The sequence below is a fragment of the Dermacentor albipictus genome, chromosome 7, assembly GCF_038994185.2.
Source record: "Dermacentor albipictus isolate Rhodes 1998 colony chromosome 7, USDA_Dalb.pri_finalv2, whole genome shotgun sequence".
NCBI classification, from domain to species: Eukaryota; Metazoa; Arthropoda; class Arachnida; order Ixodida; family Ixodidae; genus Dermacentor; species Dermacentor albipictus.
In genome coordinates, this window is record NC_091827.1 from 89039318 (window position 1) to 89062103 (window position 22786).

At 45.6% G+C, this 22786-nt stretch overlaps 1 protein-coding gene, 1 long non-coding RNA gene and 2 pseudogenes across 8 annotated transcripts in view; 2 read left to right on the plus strand and 2 right to left on the minus strand.

The window, feature by feature from the left end:
• The window catches only part of LOC135916761 (uncharacterized), a 200980-nt gene that overhangs the window by 107714 nt on the left and 70480 nt on the right, over positions 1–22786 (minus strand). Inside the window, exon 3 of one of the 5 annotated variants that reach the window (XR_011507467.1) lies at positions 2464–2562. The exons of 3 other annotated variants lie outside the window; for them this stretch is intronic. This is a non-coding gene — a long non-coding RNA (uncharacterized lncRNA). Of the gene's footprint in view, positions 1–2463; positions 2563–11416; positions 12039–22786 lie in introns of those variants that run through there. One more of the 5 variants, XR_011507466.1, reaches the window with a different exon arrangement.
• On the plus strand, positions 663–22541 carry LOC135916766 (BEN domain-containing protein 5-like). 3 transcript variants are annotated; one of them, XR_010569055.1, is made up of 5 exons: positions 663–1232; positions 2460–2513; positions 2933–3003; positions 4593–4815; positions 5728–5954. XR_010569055.1 is itself a non-coding variant. In XM_070522436.1 (5 exons), exons 1-5 carry the CDS (start codon positions 2339–2341, stop codon positions 22130–22132), a joined length of 564 nt encoding a protein of 187 aa, XP_070378537.1. In that variant the 3' UTR covers positions 22133–22541. The 3 variants fall into 3 exon arrangements, 2 of the variants coding, with proteins under 2 accessions (XP_070378537.1, XP_065306284.1); XM_070522436.1 differs by lacking the exon at positions 663–1232 and adding an exon at positions 22103–22541 and having other exon boundaries at positions 2339–2513; positions 5728–5792; XM_065450212.2 differs by lacking the exon at positions 663–1232 and having other exon boundaries at positions 2339–2513.
• Positions 9138–10973, plus strand: LOC139047430 (uncharacterized; annotated as a pseudogene).
• LOC139048057 (uncharacterized) lies at positions 20101–22105 on the minus strand (annotated as a pseudogene).

Sequence of the window (22786 nt, forward strand, 5' to 3'; positions counted from 1 at the left end):
GATTGATGTGGCCGTCTGGTCGGCTAGAACATTTCCCTCGATGCCCCTATGTCCAGGCACCCAGCATATGATCACATGTTGGTTAGATATATATGATTTGCACAGTGCAGTGTAAAGTTCAATAACTACTGGATTTTTATGATTACAGAAAGACATCAAGGCTTTCACAACACTGAGGGAGTCCGTATATATCACTGATTTCGGGAGTTGTGATTTGTTTATGTGCTTTACGGCCGACAGCAGGGCGTAGGCCTCAGCCGTAAATATACTAGTTTCCGGGTGCAGTACGTCGGATTCTGAGAAGGATGGACCGACGGCTGCATAGGACACCCCGTCGTGTGACTTTGATGCGTCTGTGTAGAACTCCGTGCAGGAGTATTTGTGCTGGAGTTCCCGGAAATGCATCTTGATTTCAATCTCTGGAGCATGCTTTGTGACTTCCACGAAAGATATATCACATTGTATGAGCTGCCACTCCCAAGGAGGTAGCAGCTTGGCTGGATGCATTAGGCGAAGCTCGAGGAGTGGAATGTGCATTTCTTCACTAAGCTCCCTCACACGCAGCGAGAAAGGCTGTCTTACGGAGGGACGATTGCGAAAGAGTGTAGCATATGTCATGTCATGAATGTCATAGTATATAAAGTAAAATTTGTGGGCTTGTTTCAGCAGATGATTGAAGTTTATTCTGATTGATTAATGAAAGGAGACGGAGCTGTATTGTGCAGTATTAGCCAAAAGTAACAGTGAAGTTTGTATCACATGAAGTATGATTGAGTGCCTATGCAAAAAAACATCAGAGAAGAATAACAAAAACATTTGTGAAGGTGAGGTGGACTTTTTGAACCCCTTTGTCTTTTCAATATTGCAATACTCGAAATATTTCAGACTATTGAAAGCTAATGTAGATAGTGGAGAAACCTCAGTCAACGAGCAATTTTATTTGCTTTCTAGTGTCTGCAGGTGTACGTTCCATTCCTAAATAAAATTTTGTTCTTGCATACTCATTAGAGCGCTTGTGAAGCTGTATTAGCAAATTGGTAGCTACATGTGCCTGTCTACCATAGGTCACAGCCAACTGTACCAAATTACATTCTATTCTGTGGAAGCAATCCAGTCATCTGTAGCATGATGTATTGCAAAAATTTCAGAGAGCAGGATTATCTACGCCACGTCATTGGGAGTTTCGGTGGTGGCAGGTCCTCCAGGACCAACAGGAGCCCAAGGAGCCAACGGTAAGTTGTAAAGTATGCAATTGTGTCATTTTTGTTAGCTTAATATTTCTATCATTGTACAAAAGCCTTGACTTGGCTGTTGTTTATAAAGTATTGGAAAAATTATAATTGAAATTATGAGCGTGTTCTGCTTCAATATGCAAGAACATTTAAAAAATACAAATTTTCAGCCCGTCAGCTGGCAAAAAATGTTTTTTATTAGGGCTGCTCACTCTTGGGAAACACTCCATAATGTGACTTTCTAGGGTCTGTAAAATGCACTGTGACTGCTGAGAAGTGGAATACATTAAGAGGCTATTTTTAATGACCACAGCCATTTGAAGGATGACATATCTTTATGGGCGTCTGTCAATTTGGCTTTCTCCAAAAATCACAACCACATAAGAGCTCTCCATTCATTCATAATGGCAATTTTTAAATAATGCTAGAAGTCTTCATAAAAACACCCTCTATGCGTTCCCTGTTCTGTGTGCTATTCATGCAAATGGCGCGTAGAAGGCATGGGGTGTACTGGGGGCGAGGGGAAAAAGAGAGCATAACAGATAATGATTATCCTGAGTCATGCTTTATCACCATGATATGCGCTCCTGTCTTTGATGGCAACTGGCAGAGGGCATGAACTGCTTGTTTGGCCACAAGTTTGACTTCACATGTTTATTTGATGCAACTAGTACAAAGGGCCACTGTCTCTAGCCATTGGCAATTTTATATATTTTTACAATCTGGTGGATGACATGTTAACTCATATCTGTTACCTAAATTTGGATATTTTTGTTTTATCTCTTGGAACCATAGATCCCGTAGCTCTGGTTCAGCCGCGCCATGCAATTTTTTCTGCAAAGCCCCGTAAGGATACATTTTCTTTGTGGTCGTGTTGTTGAACCTTTGAGAATATCACATATGTGAGTGGTCATTAAGTTTTACCTTCAGGAACCACTGCTGCCCCGGCTACGATTGTACAGCCACTATCAGCTGGCTGCTTGTCGGAGCCCAGTAAGAATAATTTTTCTCTGTGGCAGTTCAGTGAATCTTTCAGAAGATAATGTGTGTGGTAATTGCACTTTTGTCATCAGGAACCGCTGTTGCCCCAGCTCCAAGCCAGCTAAATGCAGTGGACTGCATGTCAGAGCCTAATAACGATCATTTTTCTCTGTGGCAGTTCATCACATCTTTCAGGACATATTTTCTGCAGTCTTGGCAGTTCTGTCACCAAATTTCCTGCTGCAGGTACAAGCTCCACACAAGTGCAGAGCACTGCAAGGGCTTCGACACCAGAGCCAGGTAAAGAGACATTCTTCTGTGGTTCCATCTTCAAGTTGCACTTTCATGCCTGCATTCATTTTATTGTGCAATTTTTAAAGAAATTATAACTGCAGCTTTGCACAATAGCATGGTAAAACAACAAGGATGGTACAGCATGGTACTGCACAACAAATTTTTTTAGTTGTGCAGTACTTCACACATGTTGAATTCAATAGTAGATCCAAATCAAGTTTTTCTGCTCTGCCCTATAGAGCCTACAATACCAGTGTGTGGCATGTCCCACACAGCGTTCTTAGCAACTGATATTTTTGGTTTCTATTCCTTGGTAATGTGTAATGGTTACATTGTACTCTTTCCTTAGCATGGAACTCCTCTATATTGCTTTTAAGTATCAAACCTGGCAGTTCAAGGGAAAAGTTGTACATTTTTATTTGCAGCTGACATTGACCTGTTCGCTGAAGAAGAGGCCGTCGATGTGGTAATCGGATCCTCAAGAGATGATGGAAAGGTAATTTTTAAGTCACAGAATCGTTCCTTAAGGCTCCGTGTTACACTTAGGTGCTAAAAGTGCTCATACATTTCAGAATGTTGAAGAAATTTACTGACTTATGCACCTTTTGTTTTTTCTTTCCGAATGTAACTGTGTATGATCCATTACCTAGATTTATGGCTGAGTACCATATTTATGCATCTAGACCAGTCCTGCTCCTAAATTAACACCTGAAGGTCTAAAGTCAAAGCAAAAAAAGCGCTTTTCTTGAATGTAAGCTGCACAAAAGAAAGGATGACGGACACAAAATGCAAACAGCATTTCTTAACTGCGAACCTGCCCCAGATCATGTGATGTCATCATTGCTGCTAGCTTTGTCGCTTACCGTATCACTGTCAGCACATAGAGCACACCATATTTGGTGTCATCTAGGGCACTTTAGGTGCTGCGCTCCTTGAAGACATGCAATCAAGCTTCGTGGCATGTCGTCCCATGCTGCAGTGACCCAGCTCGCCACTTGCTATAGTGATCTGCATTTGATACAACCTTTGCTGTTAGCTTACACGCTTCATCAGTCAGCCACATCGCAAAGTATTTCCACAGGCAGTCCTCGAAACACTTGTTGATGCAGACGTCAAGTGACTCAGGCTGGCCCATCATGCCATTTGGAATGATAGCGATGTACGTTCAAGTATGGATCAAGGACAAGGAGACGTTCTTCAACGGTGTTGCCACTTGATTCTTATCCACTAGCCAAACATGGCACTTTTCAACTGGGTATCAGCATCTCTGGGGAAGGCTTCCTTAGCAGGCAGTGTCTTCCTCTTATAAATTATGTAGATAGGCAGCTTATGTCGATCAGCTATGCTGCACAGCATCATGGTCGCAATTCGCAACTGGCCAAGCACAGTCACCCCCTCGGCGCCATCCTCATCAGCTTGCCGCACCACAGGCATATCAAAATAAATGAAAAGGGGTGAGCTTACAGCACACTACTGTAACCACTTTTGGTTGGGCTCGAGTGCCGAAGTAGAATATCTGACCTTGGTATGTGCTTGCCTCTGCACTTTGTTCTCGAAAATGGGGCTCGAAAACCTAATTAGTGGCCTACTCCTCTTTTTACATGATCACAGTGCATGTGAAGTTTTTGGTTTGTGTACATTAACATAATTATGTAATCATGCAGTCATTGGACCACAGTGCTGGTGCAGATTTCTATATTGCCTCTAGTGACTGCACAGAGTAACCTGTGGAAAAGAGTGGTCATACAGATCTTACATGGAACATATTTGAAATTCGGCTACCCAATGTCTAGGTAGATTTCAGTGATTTCATCAAGCTGTAGCAGTGAATATTCTCGCAGATAATTGTCAGTTTTCCAAGTTTAGAGCTTGCTACTGATGCCTAGGAGATTTTTATGTAGGAGGGTCTAAAAGATGTATAAAAATATTACTGGATAATTTAGTTCCGCTCATGCAGGTATCGGCCCAAATGACACAAATAAATGTGCCAAAATGCCAGCAAACTGCAGAATTGAGAAAATACAGTGTATATCGTCCAGTATAAAACCTGTTAGCTACTAGCTCTGTATGTATGATATATTGCAGATGTATGCTGGATCCGGGAAGTGGATTGACAAGGCAGCATGGGGGACACTGTTCCGGGCGTTGGGCGACTCCATGGTTTGTCGCATGGCTTCGACTATTTATTGGACGCCTGATGAACTCCGGAACAGAAGTGTCACCGGAACCTTATCGAACAAGTCGCGGTCCACGGGAAGAACGGAGGCCAGACAAGCTGTAACACCAGAGAAGCTGTCATCCTTGAAAAGTATGCACAATTGAACGTACTGCTCAAATGAAAAAAATGTAGCAGCAGTATTTTTTGATACAGCCCCTGAAGGTGGTGCTGTGCTTCGCAAAACAGTGCGCTTAATCTGCATTGATGTGCCATCCTGTAATAAACAAACTGAAATCCTTAATAACTCCTCATAGTAGTGAGCTTGCTATTGAAAATGATATTGATACAGAAAACATACTATCTAGTAACTCATTTCAATTAATATTTCACATAACGGAGACATTAAAAAACATGTCTACTATTATTCCACATTCAGTTGTGGTAGTTGTCTGTTTAATTCTGAATAAATTAGAATTTTATGGTGTCTGGATGTAGTGCTGAGCTCAAACATAGCAGCACTATCCAGTGTGCTTGATATCGACAGCTTTATAATATCAGTGAAATTACATCAGCAAAAAAGAATGCATATGTATAGGAGTGCTACTTTTCTGTAATTTCGCTACTTTCTGGAAGACGATAAACCAACAAGCCTACGTGTTCACAATTCAGAGCTGCAATGCTGATCAGAATGCTTTAGCCTATCATTAACCTTTAGCCTTACTGACTGACGTGTGCCAGCTGTGTGCATTAGCTAATTCTTCTGCTCATCTATAGATGGCAAACGCGAAAGGCCACAGTAACAGCGAAGCTGTTGTGCTAAAGCACCATGTTGTGATAACCTGCTACTGAATTATTTCATGTTGAAGCTCTAAAAAGAATTTGAGGCATGCAAATGAATAGGCAAGAAGTAGCCTGTAATTTTGTTGCCATATTAAACACGTAGCTATGATAAAATATTTCGTTTAACCTTCGGTATATTGTTGGGAACATGCAGTCTCATGCTGGAAATATTTGTTTAGCTGCTTTCATTACTTTATAGCTGTGATTGCTTTTCTTGTGCAGGCCTCCTCCGGATCTTCATGGGCAGCGATGTGACGCCAGAAGACGAGAAAAAAAGAATGAAGAGTGTACGCCGGCACCTGGCGCAAAAACTTGCTGATGCACAAAGGAAGTAGTGCCGCTGATACAGCTACAAAGCCTGTCCCAAAAGTTTGTGCAGTTCATGCCACCACACCCTCTGCTGCATTTTTGCTGACTCACTGCACAAGTGAGTCAGCAAAAATGCAGCAGAGGGTGTGGTGGCATGAACTGCACAAACTTTTGGGGCAGTCCTTGTACAGTCATCATCAGCCTATTTTATGTCAACTGCAGGACGAAGGCCTCTCTCCATGATCTCCAATTATCCCTGTCCTGCACCAACTGATTCCAAATAGCACCCGCAAATTTCCTCATTTTGTCGCACCACCTAGTCTTTTGCCGTCCTCTACTGCGCTTCCCTTTTCTTGGTACCCATTCTGTCACCTTCACGGTTATCTACTCTATGCATTACATGACCTGCCCAGCGCAATTTTTTTCTCTTCATTTCAATTAGAATGTCGTCTATACCCGTTTGCTCTCCGATCCAAACCACTCTCTTTCTGTCTCTTAAAGTTATGCCTAGCATTCTTCGTTCCATTGCTTTTAGCGCAGTTCCTAAATTGTTCTCAAGCTTCTTTGTCAGTTTCCAAGTCTCTTCCCCATATGTCATCGCTGATAAAATGCACTGATTGTATACCTTCTTTTTCAACGATAATGGTATGCCTCGTTAATTCGATGTCATTGGGACCGCAGAAAATCTTCAAATTCGGTTTGCCGCGTCCTGTAGTTCGAGGCTCCAAGGGTCATGTTATTTCTAGTTGACCAACTACATGCAGCATTTGAGAATTTCCACAGTAGCACTCAACAAAACTGCGGATAACATTCAGCGATCCGATAACTTCCCCGAGAGCGGGTGCTCGGAAGGGCTCGTTAGCGCCGCCATTGTCGCTGTGATCGCACATTGGCCGCATCAGCGGTAGCTTCACACTCCAAATCTGAGTAGCATGTTTGTTGATCTTTTTCAAAGTTCAGATACTCGGCGAAGCCAACTGCACTGGATTCGCTATCTCTGCGCAGAGTGCATTGATGCGGTCACAATACTCAGCTCCTTCTTCATCAAGTGCACGTGAATAGTCAGCATCGACGGTGCTTTCCTTCGAGAAGCCATCGTGTTCAAAACACCACATGACCAAAGTGGGTTCCACTTGCCTCCATGCATACACAATAACACATATGGGCCCGCGGAGGTCGATGGAGTACTCCTTGCCGTTGTCGAAGCAAAGGAGCATGCGCTCGAGCAGGTGGTGGCGGTAAATCTTCCTTGTGTGTTGAATGACGCCTTGGTCCATTGGCCGCGAGATCGACGTGGTGTTCGGAGGAAGAAATACCTTACGGATAACTTTCAGGAGTGGGATGACTCCATGCGCTGGGCAATTATCAACAAAGAAGAGTACATTCCTGCCTGTGGCCGCGAACTTGCGGCCAACTTGCCGAACATAATCTTCAAATATTGCGCCTGTGACCCAAGCTTTCTTGCTGTGCCAGTATGATAAGCTCATCTCTTGGCGGCAGCCGTGCATTTTTAAAGCAGCGAGGCTTCCCACTCTTTCCAACTACAAGTAGCGGCAGCTTGTGTTTGCCACACATGTTCGCACCGAACAGGACAATGATTCTTTCCTTGCCCTGCTTTTGACCCTTGACCGCGGTGTCCCTCACTGCAAACGTTTGCAGCATCTTGTAAAAAAGGACTGCCTTGTCAACGTTGTACACATCGTCTGTACCGTACTCGCTAAGCAATGGAGCCAACGTGTGTTCCTTTCAGGCGTCAATGACCCTCTTGTTTGCGCTGCCGCTCTCGCCACAGACTGCTACGAAGGTCAAATTATTGCGCTCTTTAAAACTGCTGAACCATCCATTGCTACACTTGAACTCTGCGTGTTGAAGTTGTAGAGCCAAGTCACTGGCCATCTCCCGCAGTATCGTCCCATTGACGGGAAGGTGGGCTGCGTTTGCTTTCTGCATCCAGCGAAGTAAAGCTGATTTCACATCTTGGTACGTGGGAGCCCGTACTTGCGACCGCTTCAAAAGGATAAGGGGGAGTTATATATGAAGTTGAATCCCGCTACAACGAAATTTACGGTGCCCGAAAAAAAATTCGTTCTTCGTTATCACAGAAATTTGATACGAAACGCAGAAATAATTGCCCAAGCAGCAGCAAAAACTTCGAATGCCAAAAATCTGTAAGCTTGGCTTGCTTGCGCTTCACGGTGAGCAATGCTGTCACGTGATTTTCACATTCAGTCTGCAGACCCATCGCGACATCGTCATCACAGACATCAACAAAATTCCTCATTACATCGAAAGCGTCCATCACCTGTGAGGCAGTTGCCTCAGCAGGCACATCCTGTACGTCATCTTCGACATCAGAAGAGTCGTCGTCATTGCAGGCGGCTTTGATAATCTGCTCATCATTCACCTCTTCATGAACTATAGCACAATCGTCAGCACCGATGTATTCATCAAGCTCGAGATTAGGCAATACGTTTCCCATTTTTTCCAGTGTTTTCCAGGCGGCCGTGATCCCTGGTGCCGCTGACGCCTCTTCGTCGGTGTTGCGCTAGGAGAGTCTAAGGATAATGAATAAAGGGAAAATGAGACACCCACCTGTTAGTAGCAATTGCTGCAAAGGAAACCCATACGGGTTCCTCAAAAGAAAAGCCTCATAGTTGAAGAAAAATTCGTCCTGGTCAGGGACTTTTTCTTCAACTATGAGGCTTTTCTTTCTAGGAACCTGTATGGGTTTCCTTTGTAGCAATTGCTACGAACAGGTGGATGTCTGATTTTCGCTTTATTCATTACTTCCCTCCACCTTGCGGGTTTCCGCAGAACTACTACGTAAGAGTCTAAGGATAGATCTTCGGCAAATCCGGGTGCCTAAAACAGTTTGCAATTATTGAGTGACCCAGTGTGTTCCAGGCAGCAGACATAATTTGCAGTGCCACGTACATGTCCACCTTCGTGTCTTGGCTGGTTTTACTGTTGAAGAGCAGCCGCTGAATTAACATCCCGCGGTAAGCGCGCTTCAGGCTCAGAATCGCACCCTGGTCGAGAGGGTGTAGGACAGATGTGCAATTTGTAGGGGAAAACATCAGCTCCGTGTTAGTGAGCTTGACTTCTTCGGAGTGATGGGCTGAACAATAGGGCGGTTTCGGAATTCAGCGCCACCTATTGAGGACGACAGCGACTATGAGATCGGCGCCATTAGCTGGGCGAAGTCGGCGTTTCCGCGCACTGACGAAGCGGACGGGCAAGCAAAACTATACTGAGCGCCTAAGTTTTCATCTGCCTGCCCGACGAATTTCCGTTGAATCCGGTTCTCCTCGGCATTCGGTAACATGCCTGTGCATTGCTGCATGCCGCTTTGCAACCAGCGAGGAGTTCTGGACGACAATGGCTCGAAGGCAAGTATGCGTGTGTATACATTTCGTTTACTGTTTGTTGCGTCTCATGCGCGCGCCTTATGTCGCTTTTATCGTCTTACAGGTGTCGTTCTTCTGCTTTCCGAAGGATCCGCATCTGAAGAAGAAATGGATTGTAGCTATTAAGCGCGATGAAGGAAAGCTTTTTGTCGTGACGAAGCACACAAAGGTGTGCTCGAATCACTTCACCACCGACAGCTACTTGCCGAATGTAGTCGGCGATCGGCGTTACCTCCGGGTTGACGCCGTGCCGAGCGTGTTTGCCTTTGGAAAACCCAAGCCACCAGCAAGAAAAAAACCGAAAGAACGACAACAGTGTGTCGCGAAAGTAAAACTGCTTTCCGCCGTCGGCCAGGCTAGCAGCTCCGGGTTTGCGTCACAACCACCGCTTTCTCCTAGTAGTGATGTCGCCGCGTCGCGGGATTCTTCAACAGCTGTTGAAACTATGGACGCCACAGAGTGTGCAAGTGTTTCAAAGCCGGCCAGTGCGACCCACGTCCGAGACCACGAAGTGTGTGATTGTGCATGTGCAGTTAGAGTGTTGGAGCTCGAGAAGCAGCTTTCTGTGCTCCAAATGCGCATACACCAACTGGAAAGCGACTTAGAAGGTAGGATCGAAGAGGTGAAGTCTGCGAAAGCAAATGCAGAGCGAGTTCCTGAGCTCGAGACGCAGCTCTCTCTACTTCAAGTGCGTACCCAACAACTGGAGAGCGACTTGGAAATTAGAACGAAAGAGGTGAAGTCAGCAAAAGATGTGCTTTATAAAGCTCAAAGAGAGTATGAAATACTTAATATGGAAAACAAAAAGCTTGATCGGCATAAAAGCAGGCAATTTTCTGTCGAATGCTTTAAGGACAGCCCTGAGGACATTAGTTTCTATACTGGGCTTTCAAACTTTGAATCATTCATGTGCTTCTTCCGTTTGATAAACCCCGGTGAGTGTGGGGAAAATATAAAAGTATGGTCTAGGAGCTATTCAAGTTCATCAAGTAATGCAGGGAGGCCACACATGCTGACGGCTAAGGACCAGCTTTTTCTTGTTCTCGTCAGGTTGCGCCTTGGGCTTTTCGAAAGTGACCTTGCCTACAGGTTCAGGGTGTCTATTGCTACAGTATCCAGAATATGTACCACATGGATCAGCTTTATTTATTTGCAGGTTGGCCAGATGGACCTTTGGCTAAGCAGAGACAAGGTTGACAAGGCTATGCCAGCCATTTTTAAAGAGCGATACCCATCAACAAGAGCCATTATCGACGCGACAGAAGTGAGATGCCAAGTTCCAAGCTCTCTGGTCCTTCAGTCGGCGACCTACTCAACCTACAAGTCAACTAATACAATGAAGGGTTTGGTTGTCATTTCACCTGATGGAACGATCACGTTTCTGTCAAAATTATTTACAGGGTCGGTGTCAGACAAAGAGCTCGTAGAAAAAAGCGGGTTTTTAAAACTCGAGTTTGAGCCTGGCGACTCGGTAATGGCCGACAAGGGCTTTAAGATACAGGACCTGCTCAGTGCAAAAGGAGTTGCATTGAACATTCCCCCTTTCCTTCGGAGACAGCACTTTACTGAAGAAGAAGTTAGACAGAGGACATTGCAAGTCTCAGAATACACGTCGAGCGGTGCATTCAACGTATTAAGGCATTTCATATTTTCGACAGGCCCATCCCACTGTCAGTTGCACCGATCATTAATGAAATTTGGGCATTGTGTGCATTCTTAAGCAATCTTCAAAGTACTTTAATAGCAACCTAGCAGCAGCAACAATCTTGCTGCAGTGATGTGCAAGGTGTCAGTTCAGTACTACATAACCTTCGCAGTGACTGCCAAGCTAGCATGGCCAAAGCAATGAGCGCATGGCTTCAATACTCGTTACAAGGATACAAGGCACTGTCAATAGTATCACAACTTTATTAATAAATACATAAATGCTCATTCATTTCGTAATCTCTTGAATTCAACATCCACTGTTCGTACTGCATGTTTTTGCCAAGTACGGCAGAAGTGTGGAAAAATAAAAGCTGTCCAACCTATTTTTGCATTTCTGCCATTCACTTTCAATGAATCGAATTCTTTCGACAACTAGAAACTGTGGAGCATACATGACAAAGTCAGCCCAAGTAAGCCCTGAAAGGGCCATCTCTATTTGAACAGCCATGGCTTCGCTTGAAACTCCGTACCTGAAAAAGAAATACCATGATGCAAGTTCTGTCTTTTACTTGCATTCTGTGATACAATCCACGTTAGGCAGTACATACGGTGTGTATACACATGCTAATATTGTAACGATGTTGAGGAGCACAGGTTAATAAAATGATATTTATTAAAGACCAACCTGTACCCACGACTAAAAGCTTGATTGACAATAGTGTGCAAAGCTACTCCCATTTCCAAGGTTTTTGATCAATGTGTGACAACAGGTGCACATGTGTAATCTGCTAATAACATTCATTAGTGCCAATCACTTGTAGCCACCGTGATTCACTGGAAGCAAGATTATCCATAGCAGATGTAAACAAGGAAGTGCCTCGCCTGTACACTTTGTCTTTTTGTGCTATATTTTTCACTTTGTTGTGAACTAACTTGGCCAAGAAAATGTTTTTGGACCCGTATTTACTGGATGGCCCTGACTCTAGACATATCTCGGTCTGCGGTGAGGTTCTGCAGGCCTTTCTCTGTCCAATTCTCACGTGTAACAGCAACACCAAAATTGGAAGCAGTCAAGCGGTTTTTGCGAGCAGCTTTCCATGTCGCACTTTGGCTCTGCTGGCGAGAGGTCTGCTCAAGCTGGCGAGCTTCATCAACAGACAGCATGAGAGCCTGCATATAAGGGTGCAGCACATGTTAGAGTTAACACCCAGAAAGCGGACACAACAGTCAGCATAGTTTTGTAAACTAATAAAACTGTTTGGTTGCTAAGCAGAAGAAATAGTGTTATGAAAATGTAAGTTAGTTAGCATACGTAAGATATATAGTGAGTAGCAAGAGCACACGTTGAAAAACACACGGGCATTACTTGGAAGTCGTGCACAATGTTATTGCATTTTCTGGCTTCATTCCATGCTACATGTATGCTATGAATAGGCTCTGCTCGCAAGAGGTCTGTTCAACCTGGTGAGCTAAATCAACAGACGGCACACGAAAGCCTGCGTGTAAGGGTGCAGCACATGTTAGAGTTAACGCACAGAAAGACATAACCACAGTCAACATAACTTTGTAAATATTATGTTTGGTTGCTAATAAGCAAAAGCGTTATAAACGTGACGAAGTGGGTTAGTTAACACAAGTTATGCAGCACGTACCAAGAGTATGCTACATAGGTCGAAGACAAAGAAGCGAAAGGTGTGCACAAGGTTCTCATGTTTCCTGTGCTTTATTCCATGCTAAATGCCGGCATGCTACATGCATGTATGTGCTTGCCTCGATTACAGCCTGCTGCATTGGTGGCAGGCCCACGCACGACACAACAGTGTTTAAGGGTTCTGGAAAAAATGCTGGCTGCATGGGTGTCAACTCTGTAGTCACCCCAACCTGAATTTCTGGGCATAAATAGGTGGTGAAGTCATGTGGTACAAGTGGTTTTTGACTCCACAAGAGGCTGCCTTCACACGTCTCGCCAAACAAACTGTCTGCTTTCTTTAGCGTTGCAGACTGCCAGTGCTCCAGAAGTGGACTCGCAGTATGTGCAGCCATCTCTCTTGCGAACTGCCTCGCAGCTTTCTGAACATCATCTACACTCCTCGGTCTTTTCCTGGCTTCATAAAGACGCGATTGGAGCGGGTAAGAAAGACCGTCTGGCCGTGCGGCTCTCCAGTCAATTTCGTCGACGCTAGAAGCGGGTATTTTGTGCCCCCGGGGCCTCCTCCAGATTTGTGGCAGTTCGGTACATGACATTTCCGGCGGAGCCTCTGCATACCCGTTATCAAGAAGTAGCACAAGGACTTTCAACAGTCCCATGACATGGTGACATGTGCCGTTTTCTCTAGCAGCGCACTCGCATGTACACTCTTTCACAAAACCATCGTGCGTCAGCAGGGCGGTCACGGCATATGGTGTTGCTGTCTTCTTTTGGCTCCTGAAGCACTTAGCACGTACGCGCACGAGCGTGGAATCACTGCATCGAAGTAAGAAGGACAAGTTAACTTCTGCTGGCGCCAGCATAAACGCATTCATTAAAGCTGTCATATCGGGCGACACGTTATCCTTCTGCACGGCAACATATCACTTCGCAAACGCATGTGAATCAGCCTGTGTGCCTTATGAACGGTCGTTGTATCGTTTAACAACAAAAACGCTAGCAAGCAAGCGAAAAGAAAATGATAGCGAGGATACTTACTGCGTTGTGAATGAACGTGTTTCAATCGTCGAGCATTGGACGTAGCTTTCTGCGACGAACTTGTGGCTGCGTAGTGCATTGCGGTTCCCGACGCTTCTCGACGTGCGATACGCCTCTATTTTGCTTATATCAAGGCTTTTCGGTATGACAGCGAGGCTCTTGGACCACGACATGCTGCTGCTGTGCGTTAACCTAGCGACCAGCGAACACACCGCACCACCCGCACTGACCAACTAATGGCGGTCAACTCATAGAGTAATAGAGTAACAGCACGTGGAGCCTCCTGTGTCAATGTTGCCAGACTGAATTAGGAAAAGGGTCTATTGTCCAGAAGCAAGCAAACTTTATGGTCCTGCCGCTTCATGTTGCAGTCGAATGCCACCACCCACTCTGTGAAAATAGCACGGGTCGTCCATGACTTGTTGTTCGCCTTGTACTGCACAGGTAGGCTACGGGATCCCGTGAAACAGTGCGGCTTGGCACTCTTCCAATGACTAATGGAGGACGCTTGTCAGAGCCATCCATGTTTGTGCAAAGCAGCACCGTCACACATTTTTTGCTGTTTGCCGCCGTGACAGTGCTGCCCCTTAATGTCGAGCATCCTGGCCGGCAACATCTCGTAGAATAGCCCGGTCTCATTGGCATTGTAGATGTCTGCCGGCGTGAAGTTGCTTAAAATGCCGGCCACATTGCTCACCTTCCCAGCTCCGTCAACGTCTGCGGACATCGATTTGCTCCACAACACTTTTCCGATGATGTTATGGAGGACCTTGAAACAGTTCAGCCAGCCAACGCTGGCTTTAAAATCGTCAATGCCGAGCAGGCAGGCGTGGTTAAAGGCTTTCTGCTGGACGATGCTTCCATTGAGGAGGACGTTCTTGCCTCGTACTTCAACACGCCACGCATGCACCGCCTTGTCCAGCTCTTCATCGAGGGGCCGCGTCACCTTTTTGTGCTTGGAAGATGTGCCTGAAGCAAGTGCCTTTTTTACGCTGTCCTTATTTCCTAGAATCGTACGCAGCGAACTGGCCGGAATCCCAAAGTCTTCAGCGATTGCCACTTCCTTCCTTCCACTCACAGCTTGGGTGATGATTTCAGCTTTCTGCTTGAGGGAAAGGGTTTTGCGTTGACACCTCGTCCCACGCATGGATGAAAGCTCGTCGTCGAAGAGACACGCTGCGAGTGACGCGACCACGAAAAAAAAAACCAAAATGGCGAAACTGCAATCACATGATTTCGTGCTTACTACGGCTTTGGATTTAACTTAAACTTTTGCCAATAACACTTGCTCTGGTTTTGATTTTGACTGCGAAAATTTCGTTGAAGCGGAAACGCTCACCAAAAATGGCTCGTGCAGAGAAACTTGGGGCTATAATTTCTATGGGATACTGATGGGGAATTAAGAATTATTCGTTGTAGCGGTATTCATTGTGGCGGGATTCAACTGTATTAGATATATATGAATATGCTAGTTCTATTAAGGCCGGGTCTATTACTGTGTAATAAAACTTTGAAATGATCAATCAAAGGTGTATTTTCTCTACAGCAACTATCAGCGTAGTCAAGCATGCTTGGTACGCAGACCACTATAGGGATGTATTCTCAGATCACTTTCAGAGGTAGTTTCACTTTTGCGAGGATCAACAATGGACAGCTGCACACAAGCGTCGGGCAAATGCAAGAATCTTGACGGCTGAATCGTGCAATCTCGCGAAAGTGAAGCTATCGCTCAATGTGATCGTCGGAGAATGTTGCCTCAGGCGGCGGCAGCCAATAGTAGGTACCAGCAGACTTACAGGCTGACAGGCTTACAGGCTGACAGACTTACAGGCTGACAGACTTACAAGACAAAATAACGTATAGCCGACAAGCTGACAGCCTGTTGGGTTGCTTGACTGGGTTATTTCCACATTTCTGACAATTTTTTTTTCCAGCGCAAGCACCTCCTAGGGAAGTCGCTGCGTGAGGTGGCATCGAATGCCATGAAGGGTGTAATGGCACATCCGGTGCATACTTTACAGCCTTCATGGCAGAAAAGGCAAACGAGCCTTTATTAATTTGAAACTATGCCGTATAGTCACAGGTAACGTTTCCTTGTTCATCTTCTTGCATTGTTGAAGTCTTGCGTATAGAACCGAACTTTACAATGAATGACTTGCATAGCAAAAGATGATATCGTGGTCAAAATCCTATGTTTCATATTAATTGTGAACCTCTACAATGAACGAATTTAGGCATCGCTGTCAGCTGGTCTCATTATTTACTATGAAATTCACCTAGCGCACCCACCACTGCCGTCGCAGATGTCACCAAGATGTGCTCTGGCGCTAATGCCTATGGCAGTGCAGGTGAACTGCTTGACAAGCACGCCGATCGACTGCTAAACTAGTACGCTCTGTTGTGATACATCAGCGGGCGAGACGGTTGATGAATATGTCTCGGTTGGTAAAAAACATGGTGCAATGATCACTGATGATATCAATGCTATGTTAGGGTGGAAAAACAGGAATGCCAACGAAGGCAACAGGGATGAATATCCTGTAAATGGATCAAGAATTTTGACGGCGAGGAAGGCGCTAGCAGGATTTGATGGTCCGCAGCTTTACTTTGCATAGCTCCTGCATTTTGCCGCAGAACATGCTGTGATCCTCGACTCAATAGAGAGATTTAGCTTGAGCGTTTTTACGGCCAGCGGAGCGGAGCGAACGAGCGCAGACGCCACTGCGCATGCGCACGTCGCTGGGCCGGCCAGCGTTTTTACGGAGCGCAGCTTACGCCCGCTGGGAAGCCCTCTCCAGCGGAGCGATAGGCAGCGCACGGGCGTGTATGGGTATTCAAGATGGCAGCCGTCAACACAAGCGCCGGCGCTGCTGCGTTGTCGACGGCGACCACAGCTCAGGCCCGTTTAGAAGTTAAGAAAGCCCGGAGATGTTTCACACAAGACTTGTGTCTTTTGCGTGAGGTTGCAGCGACGAGACCGTTTGGGGATGACCATAAATGGATTGAAGTTGTGCGCATCGTGAACTACGCGGTGAGCCGCCAACTTACGCTGCGCGGAGCAAAAGACCGCGTGGATTTACTAATCGGATCATGATACCTTGCTGGTGAAGCAGCGCACAGACACGGACACAGTGAAGAGAAACAGGAAAAGACGACACTCACACACCAACTAGCCCAACTTTCCACTTTACTTACTAATCGGATACTGGCGACAGCAGGACGCCAAGAACCTTAAAAGGTGAGTTTTATTTCTGCACAACTAAACACCGGGCACACTGATAGGCAGTCGTTAATTGACGTGCATGCTCTTTTCACATTAATCAGGTCTGGTACAGAAGAGCAATACGCGGAGAAGGAACAAATTCTTCAAGACCTCTCGGAGTACGTGCGGACAATCAATTATGAGCCGAGAATAACCCCAAGTGGGGGCATTATGAACAGAAAACGGACCGCAACAGCTGAGTGTTCAGCTTTCGTGTCCCTGACGGATCCACGGGAAAGTGCGATGTTGACGCAGGAAGCGACTGGCTGTAGCAGTAATCCGAGCGGGGCTGCCGACCGAAGTTGCGAAACTGAATCAAGGCATGGTAAGTATTACCATGTGTGCCTCTAACCTTGCATGTTGTAGCTTTTGATTTTCTCTGCTGCAATATAAAAGCGCTTATGAGTGGTAATTGTTGCGTAAATAAGTCCGATGAGTCAGAGCAGTCGAGTGCCTCAGCCTGTCATATTAATAATAATAATAATATTTGGGGTTTTACGTGCCAAAACCACTTTCTGATTATGAGGCACGCCGTAGTGGAGGACTCCGGAAATTTTGACCACCTGGGGTTCTTTAACGTGCACCTAAATCTAAGCACACGGGTGTTTTCGCATTTCGCCCCCATCGAAATGCGGCCGCCGTGGCCGGGATTCGATCCCGCGACCTCGTGCTCAGCAGCCCAACACCATAGCCACTGAGCAACCACGGCGGGTGCCTGTCATATTGAAAGTCTTTAGAGCTCACTTCACTGATCATTACTGTGAATGTTCTGTTTTGTTGCTTTGGCTGTCAGCCTCCAAACATAACCCGCGCAATAATTGGCATATCAAACTGCGTTGAATTTTTCAGCTCGCTTACTGTCGAGAATGGCTCGTAAATAAAACAGCACACACATCGAAATGCAATTGACGCGAAATGAGAGAAAGCTTATGCAGTCTTTCTAAACCGAGTCGATCACCGTCAGTGCCGCGCGGCCGGCCTCGGATGAGTGATAAAAAAATACATTTCTCGTGATGCAGCAGCAGGAATGAAAAGCCGCACTCACGTGTTGCTCCTTGCTGATGCAGCCGAGGTCGATTCCCTTTTTATATTTAGTCTCTATTGAAAGGCGCTGAGTTCAGCTGTGCACTTGATCAGTTGAATTGTGTTCATTAAAAAAAGGTATACCACTGGCTTCAAGGAAATTTTACCGATTATAGGTTATGTGTGAGCGCCCGCTAGATAGCCGTTCAAAAATTCGACCCAGTGAACACGCCTCATCACTTCATTTTGCATTAAAATTCTCCAAGCCTTACTGCGGCTGGAGCTCTTTGGCGGGAGTTCTTGATTGACATGATGGAGATTTGGTCATATGATCGATTTGCCTGATACCTTACTGTGAAGACGCGCCCGGGACGGGCTTAGCCTTGAGCACTTAGATCCGGGCCAGGCTTCAGCGTAGGACTTAAACCCGATAAAAAATTTAGTTCCGTGGATTACATTGAAGGGAACTTAGCATGCTTAATAACTGAAAGTAAACCACAACGTCATGAGTTCGCAAAGCGAAGGGTGACGATTGCCAACCATAATAACGCTGATTTGAATGTGGGCTCACTTAATTGTGCAAATGCTGAGGTTTGTAAAAATTAACAGACGATATACATTACTTATCTGTGCGCATGAAAAGCGGCTCCTAGGAAGGCTGCTATATTTTTGTGTCTACCTTTCTTTACACGTAAGAACCAGAATCCCCGGCTGCTCAGCTGCTCCTCAATATGTACAGCCGGATTCTCCAGAGACCTCGGCTGCTGGAGCTGCTGCTACTAGTGGCGACCGTTCTGAGCAACATGTGCAGAGACGAGTGCATAACCAGCACTCTGCAAATGTCAGTCCAGAGCAGCAACCCATCCCCGCCGGGCGAACACAGCCCCAGCCCACAAATGGAACGGACCAAGGAGGAGAGTGCCAGCCTGCAGCTAGGCGACAAGTTCTTCCCGTCACCACTAGAGGTAGTATTTGAAGGAATATTTTAACTGTGCAAAGACTAAGGATTCGCTGAGTTGAAACGCCGTTGTATGATAGTTTGATGTGCGGTGGTACCAGAACTTGACAAGTGTAGATCACCTTGGCAAGTGGCGGCAGAATTATTTATTGGTCGCAATGCACCACTGTACCAGGAGTTGTATGATAACTCCTATGCAGCGTTTCATTATTCTGTAATATACCATATAGTTAGTTAAAATATAATTAGTGAGGATATAATTAATTATGTAGGCTAAATAGGCTATTAAATTGACTATCAAGGCTAATTATGCATTGCCAGGGCAGCTACAACCTAGCATGTCTTATGATGGTATCGCAGGATATATGTAATCACAATTACACCACCCGTGAATTTTTTATTCAGTGCGCCATCGGCACAAAAATCTTTGTGTCGCTCAGATTGAACATATTCACTATACTTTTTTAGAAGTCACATTACTCTAACATACCGCCGATTGCCGAACGCGCGTTTGTCTTTTTCCTGCCCCATTGTGGTCTTGACATGAATGGTGGATAAAAAAAAACCGCAATCGTCATTGTCTTTCACACGGTCAAGAAATTTCTCTTTCCGCATGTACTTTGCAATCTGGTTTGTATAGGACTCCAAAAACCCGCCGAAACAAATGATGTCTTCATCATTATTCTGCCAGTTAGTACACAGGCTACATTGCAAGAGGAACTCTGTTAGACGTACAAAACAAAAATGGCACACAAGGAGAAACATAGGGGTTATAAACTGTTTACTGTCCTCGCAACAGTCCTTTTTATTTTTGATACAACGTATACATATTGTTGTACCCGTTCTCTATACAGAGTCCCGGTTACCCGCGAATGTCACATGTCAACTGACTACGTCTGGTAGAAACATGTATTTGTGACTATTTTGCTCCAGTGGAGAAGCTCAACTGAATTTACGGTTCATAAAAAACTGCTTGTCTGTTTTTGCAGGAACCCGAGGGTTACAGAGCATCGGCCTGCAGCTGTTAACTATGCGAGAAAAACATGACTATGAGTTACGCATAAAAGCGCATGAAATTGAGAAACAAAAAAATGAAAATGAAGCGCGGCGTCTCGCTCTAGAGGAGTGCAGACTGGACTCAGAGGAGAAAAAACATGAGCTTGAAGTGAGACGGTGTAACAGAGAACATGAGAAACTGCTTGAGAAGGTAGAGATGATGTTCAGCGAACAGACTAAAGCGATTTTTGATTTCTTGAGCGCAAATCGCGCATGACATGAATAGCCAGAAAGCTGTCCTGGAAAGGTGTTGTACATCTTGTGCTTGAATAAAACACATTTCAGAAAGATGCGTGAATGGCAAAACTACCGAGGAGTAAGGTAAGTTTCAAGATCTGGTGGATCGAGGCCGAAGTAGTGCGATACCTGGGCACCATACAGACATGTATGACAGTTTGCCAAAAGCGCACTAGCTTTATAGATACGCGGCACGTTCTGGCGGTACAGCTTTTGATTTTTCTTAAAGTTAACAAAGGCAAACAGTCCTGCAATTTTTCCGAATCCCCACTCCACGGCTTGCCTTACACTGCTCATAGCTTTGTTGAACGCGCACTGTTCCGGTGTGAGGGACACACCACCATATGGCTTCAGCAAAAGAGGTCGCAGTGGATAGGCGGGGTCTCCATAAATGCAGAAGTTACGCCCTTGAACGAGCCTTTCTAGCTTCGAATATACGTTGCTAATCCCGAAGTTACCTGAAAGTAGAAGGGAATTATAAATGATCAGCCCCCGTTTTGAAACAGCTGGTATGGGAGGAGAAAACAATGTGCGACATCGCATTATTGCACTTAACACTCTTCCTTGATCTCAAGTGTTCGTTATTACTCACCAGCGTCATGCTTGCTGCCCGGGTATGATCCATCCAACTGGCAAATGATTCCATTGGGGCACATTATGGATTAGTATTTCAAGGCATGAAACCGCTTGTGCCCACTAAAGTAAAGTTTCTGATTTCTTGATGGCCGGCATATTGCCCTTGCTGTGCCGTCGATGAACCCCCAACAGTTTGTCAGCGGGGCACCTTTTGCGTGAACGGCCTGAAAATTTTAAGTGACACTTTGAGTGTAAATTTGTAATTGCAAATTTTGACAACCTTGATATTGATTCTGCTGTAATTGCAACTTACCTGCGAGAATTTCTCCAGCGTGTCGAGATTGAGCCAAGAATGGTTATATACATCGTCGAGCAAATGAAAAAACCGCTCGTCGATGTGGCGCACAACTTCGTTCGTCAGTGATGACAACGTTGAACTGTGCCGCCCGAAAAGATCTTCGAGATCACACAGCCGGTTGGGATATGCCAGCCGTCGTAGGGTAATGCAGAGGGCTTCATCTCCGGGAACCGCAACCCTTTGCGCAGTTATGACTTTATCGGGTATGCGCAACGCACGCTGAAGTCTGCCTATATGCTCCTTCTCGAAACGAAAATACGTCCTAAAGACGCCACCGTCCATAGCATCAATGTTTAAAAGTCCGTGCACTGAAAGTGGCTCACGTCGTGTCTCCCCAAATACCTCCAAGCACAGCACATCTCCAATCTCGGTCCAGGTCAGTTGCGACAGCAGCAGCGGGTCCTGTAGTATGCTCTTCGGCATGATGCAAACAGCAGTAGCAGCCGACAATTCGCGAATGCGCGCGGAAACAGCTTACTTCATTTGTTTCGACTTTACTTGGCCAGCTCTGGCGAACAAACATATCCTGTTTAACAGACTGCTCTTTTGTACATCTAAAACGCAACACTTACCAAATAATTAACAAAAAACACAGAACCTACCTTTACTTAACAGTTTCAGCGCATTATTAGCAGGTTTAATTGATATTCTAATCACTCTAACTCGAATTGTGACCAATAGGTGGAGCAGCAGAGCAATTGACTCTACTCCGCTCGAGAAGACGGGCGATCCGCCCGGCTAAAACTATTTTCTCGCGCGCCTCTCCGCTGGTCTATCCGCTCGCCCGCTCCGCCCCGCTGGCCGTAAGAACGCTCAAGCTAAAACTCTCTAATAAGGTTCGCTGCAGTTGCTCATTCTCTCAGATGAAGTGTGCGCTGAAGACTTAGAAACTTATCACTAAATCGCCCGAGTTCATAATGAAAGTTTTCGTTTGTTAATACGTCTGTCCTGCTCTATCCTGGGTGATCTTTATGGTGCATGACATTTGCAATGAAGTTACTTAGGATGAAGGATTTTGAACGTCTCAAGCACAGTGCGTGTTGTATGTACTATTTGTGGTCTTTATGCTTGTGTGCAGATGTCTGTGAGAAGGGCCACGTGGACGTGATGGAGGCCCAGAGCTTCAAAAAGAAGTGGTTGCCGGGGTCTATGGACAGGGGTGGTGGCAGGAAGAGGCGTTTCGCCGAAACATTCGCAGCAGTGGAGCCCAATGATCCCTGCGCTCACGACAGGAATCATTGCTTGCCCACTGCTGCCCTCTCCCTACCGCACCCTTGCCCTCAGAGCCCTGGCCAGTTGACCGATCCCTCCTGTCCAGCTGCCTCCCCTGCAGACGTGCAGTTCTGTACAAGGCCTGCAGCTATCTGATTTATAAATAAATAAGTTATTTTCGTTTACGATTTGCATGCATCTGCAGGACTTCCTTCCTGCACTTATTTCCATCACGTTTTAGCTAATAGTATAGGCAGTAAGCCACCATACAAGCAACAAAATGGCTAAGCACTGGCTATGTTTGGCACACATTGGTTACAAAATGTCTGAACACGGGCTCTATATTGAAACATTGGATACAAAATGGCTGAGCACTGGCTATGCTGGAAAAACAATGGATACGAAATGGCTGAGCACTGGCTATGCTGGAAAAACATTGGATACAAAATGGCTGAGCACTGGCTATGCTGGAAACACATTGGATACAAAGTGGCTGGGCACTAGCTCTATTCTGGAAATACATCGAATACTACAATGGCAAAATGTAGGG

What these genes read in the sequence shown, in the direction of transcription:
- LOC135916766 (XM_065450212.2), top strand. Translation starts at nt 2,339, where the DNA reads ATGCAGTGGACTGCATGTCAGAGCCTAATAACGATCATTTTTCTCTGT. An exon ending in GGCTTCGACACCAGAGCCAG is followed by an intron (nt 2,514 to 2,932) that starts GTAAAGAGACAT and finishes TTTTATTTGCAG; the next exon opens with CTGACATTGACCTGTTCGCT. An exon ending in GAAGCTGTCATCCTTGAAAA is followed by an intron (nt 4,816 to 5,727) that starts GTATGCACAATT and finishes TTTCTTGTGCAG; the next exon opens with GCCTCCTCCGGATCTTCATG.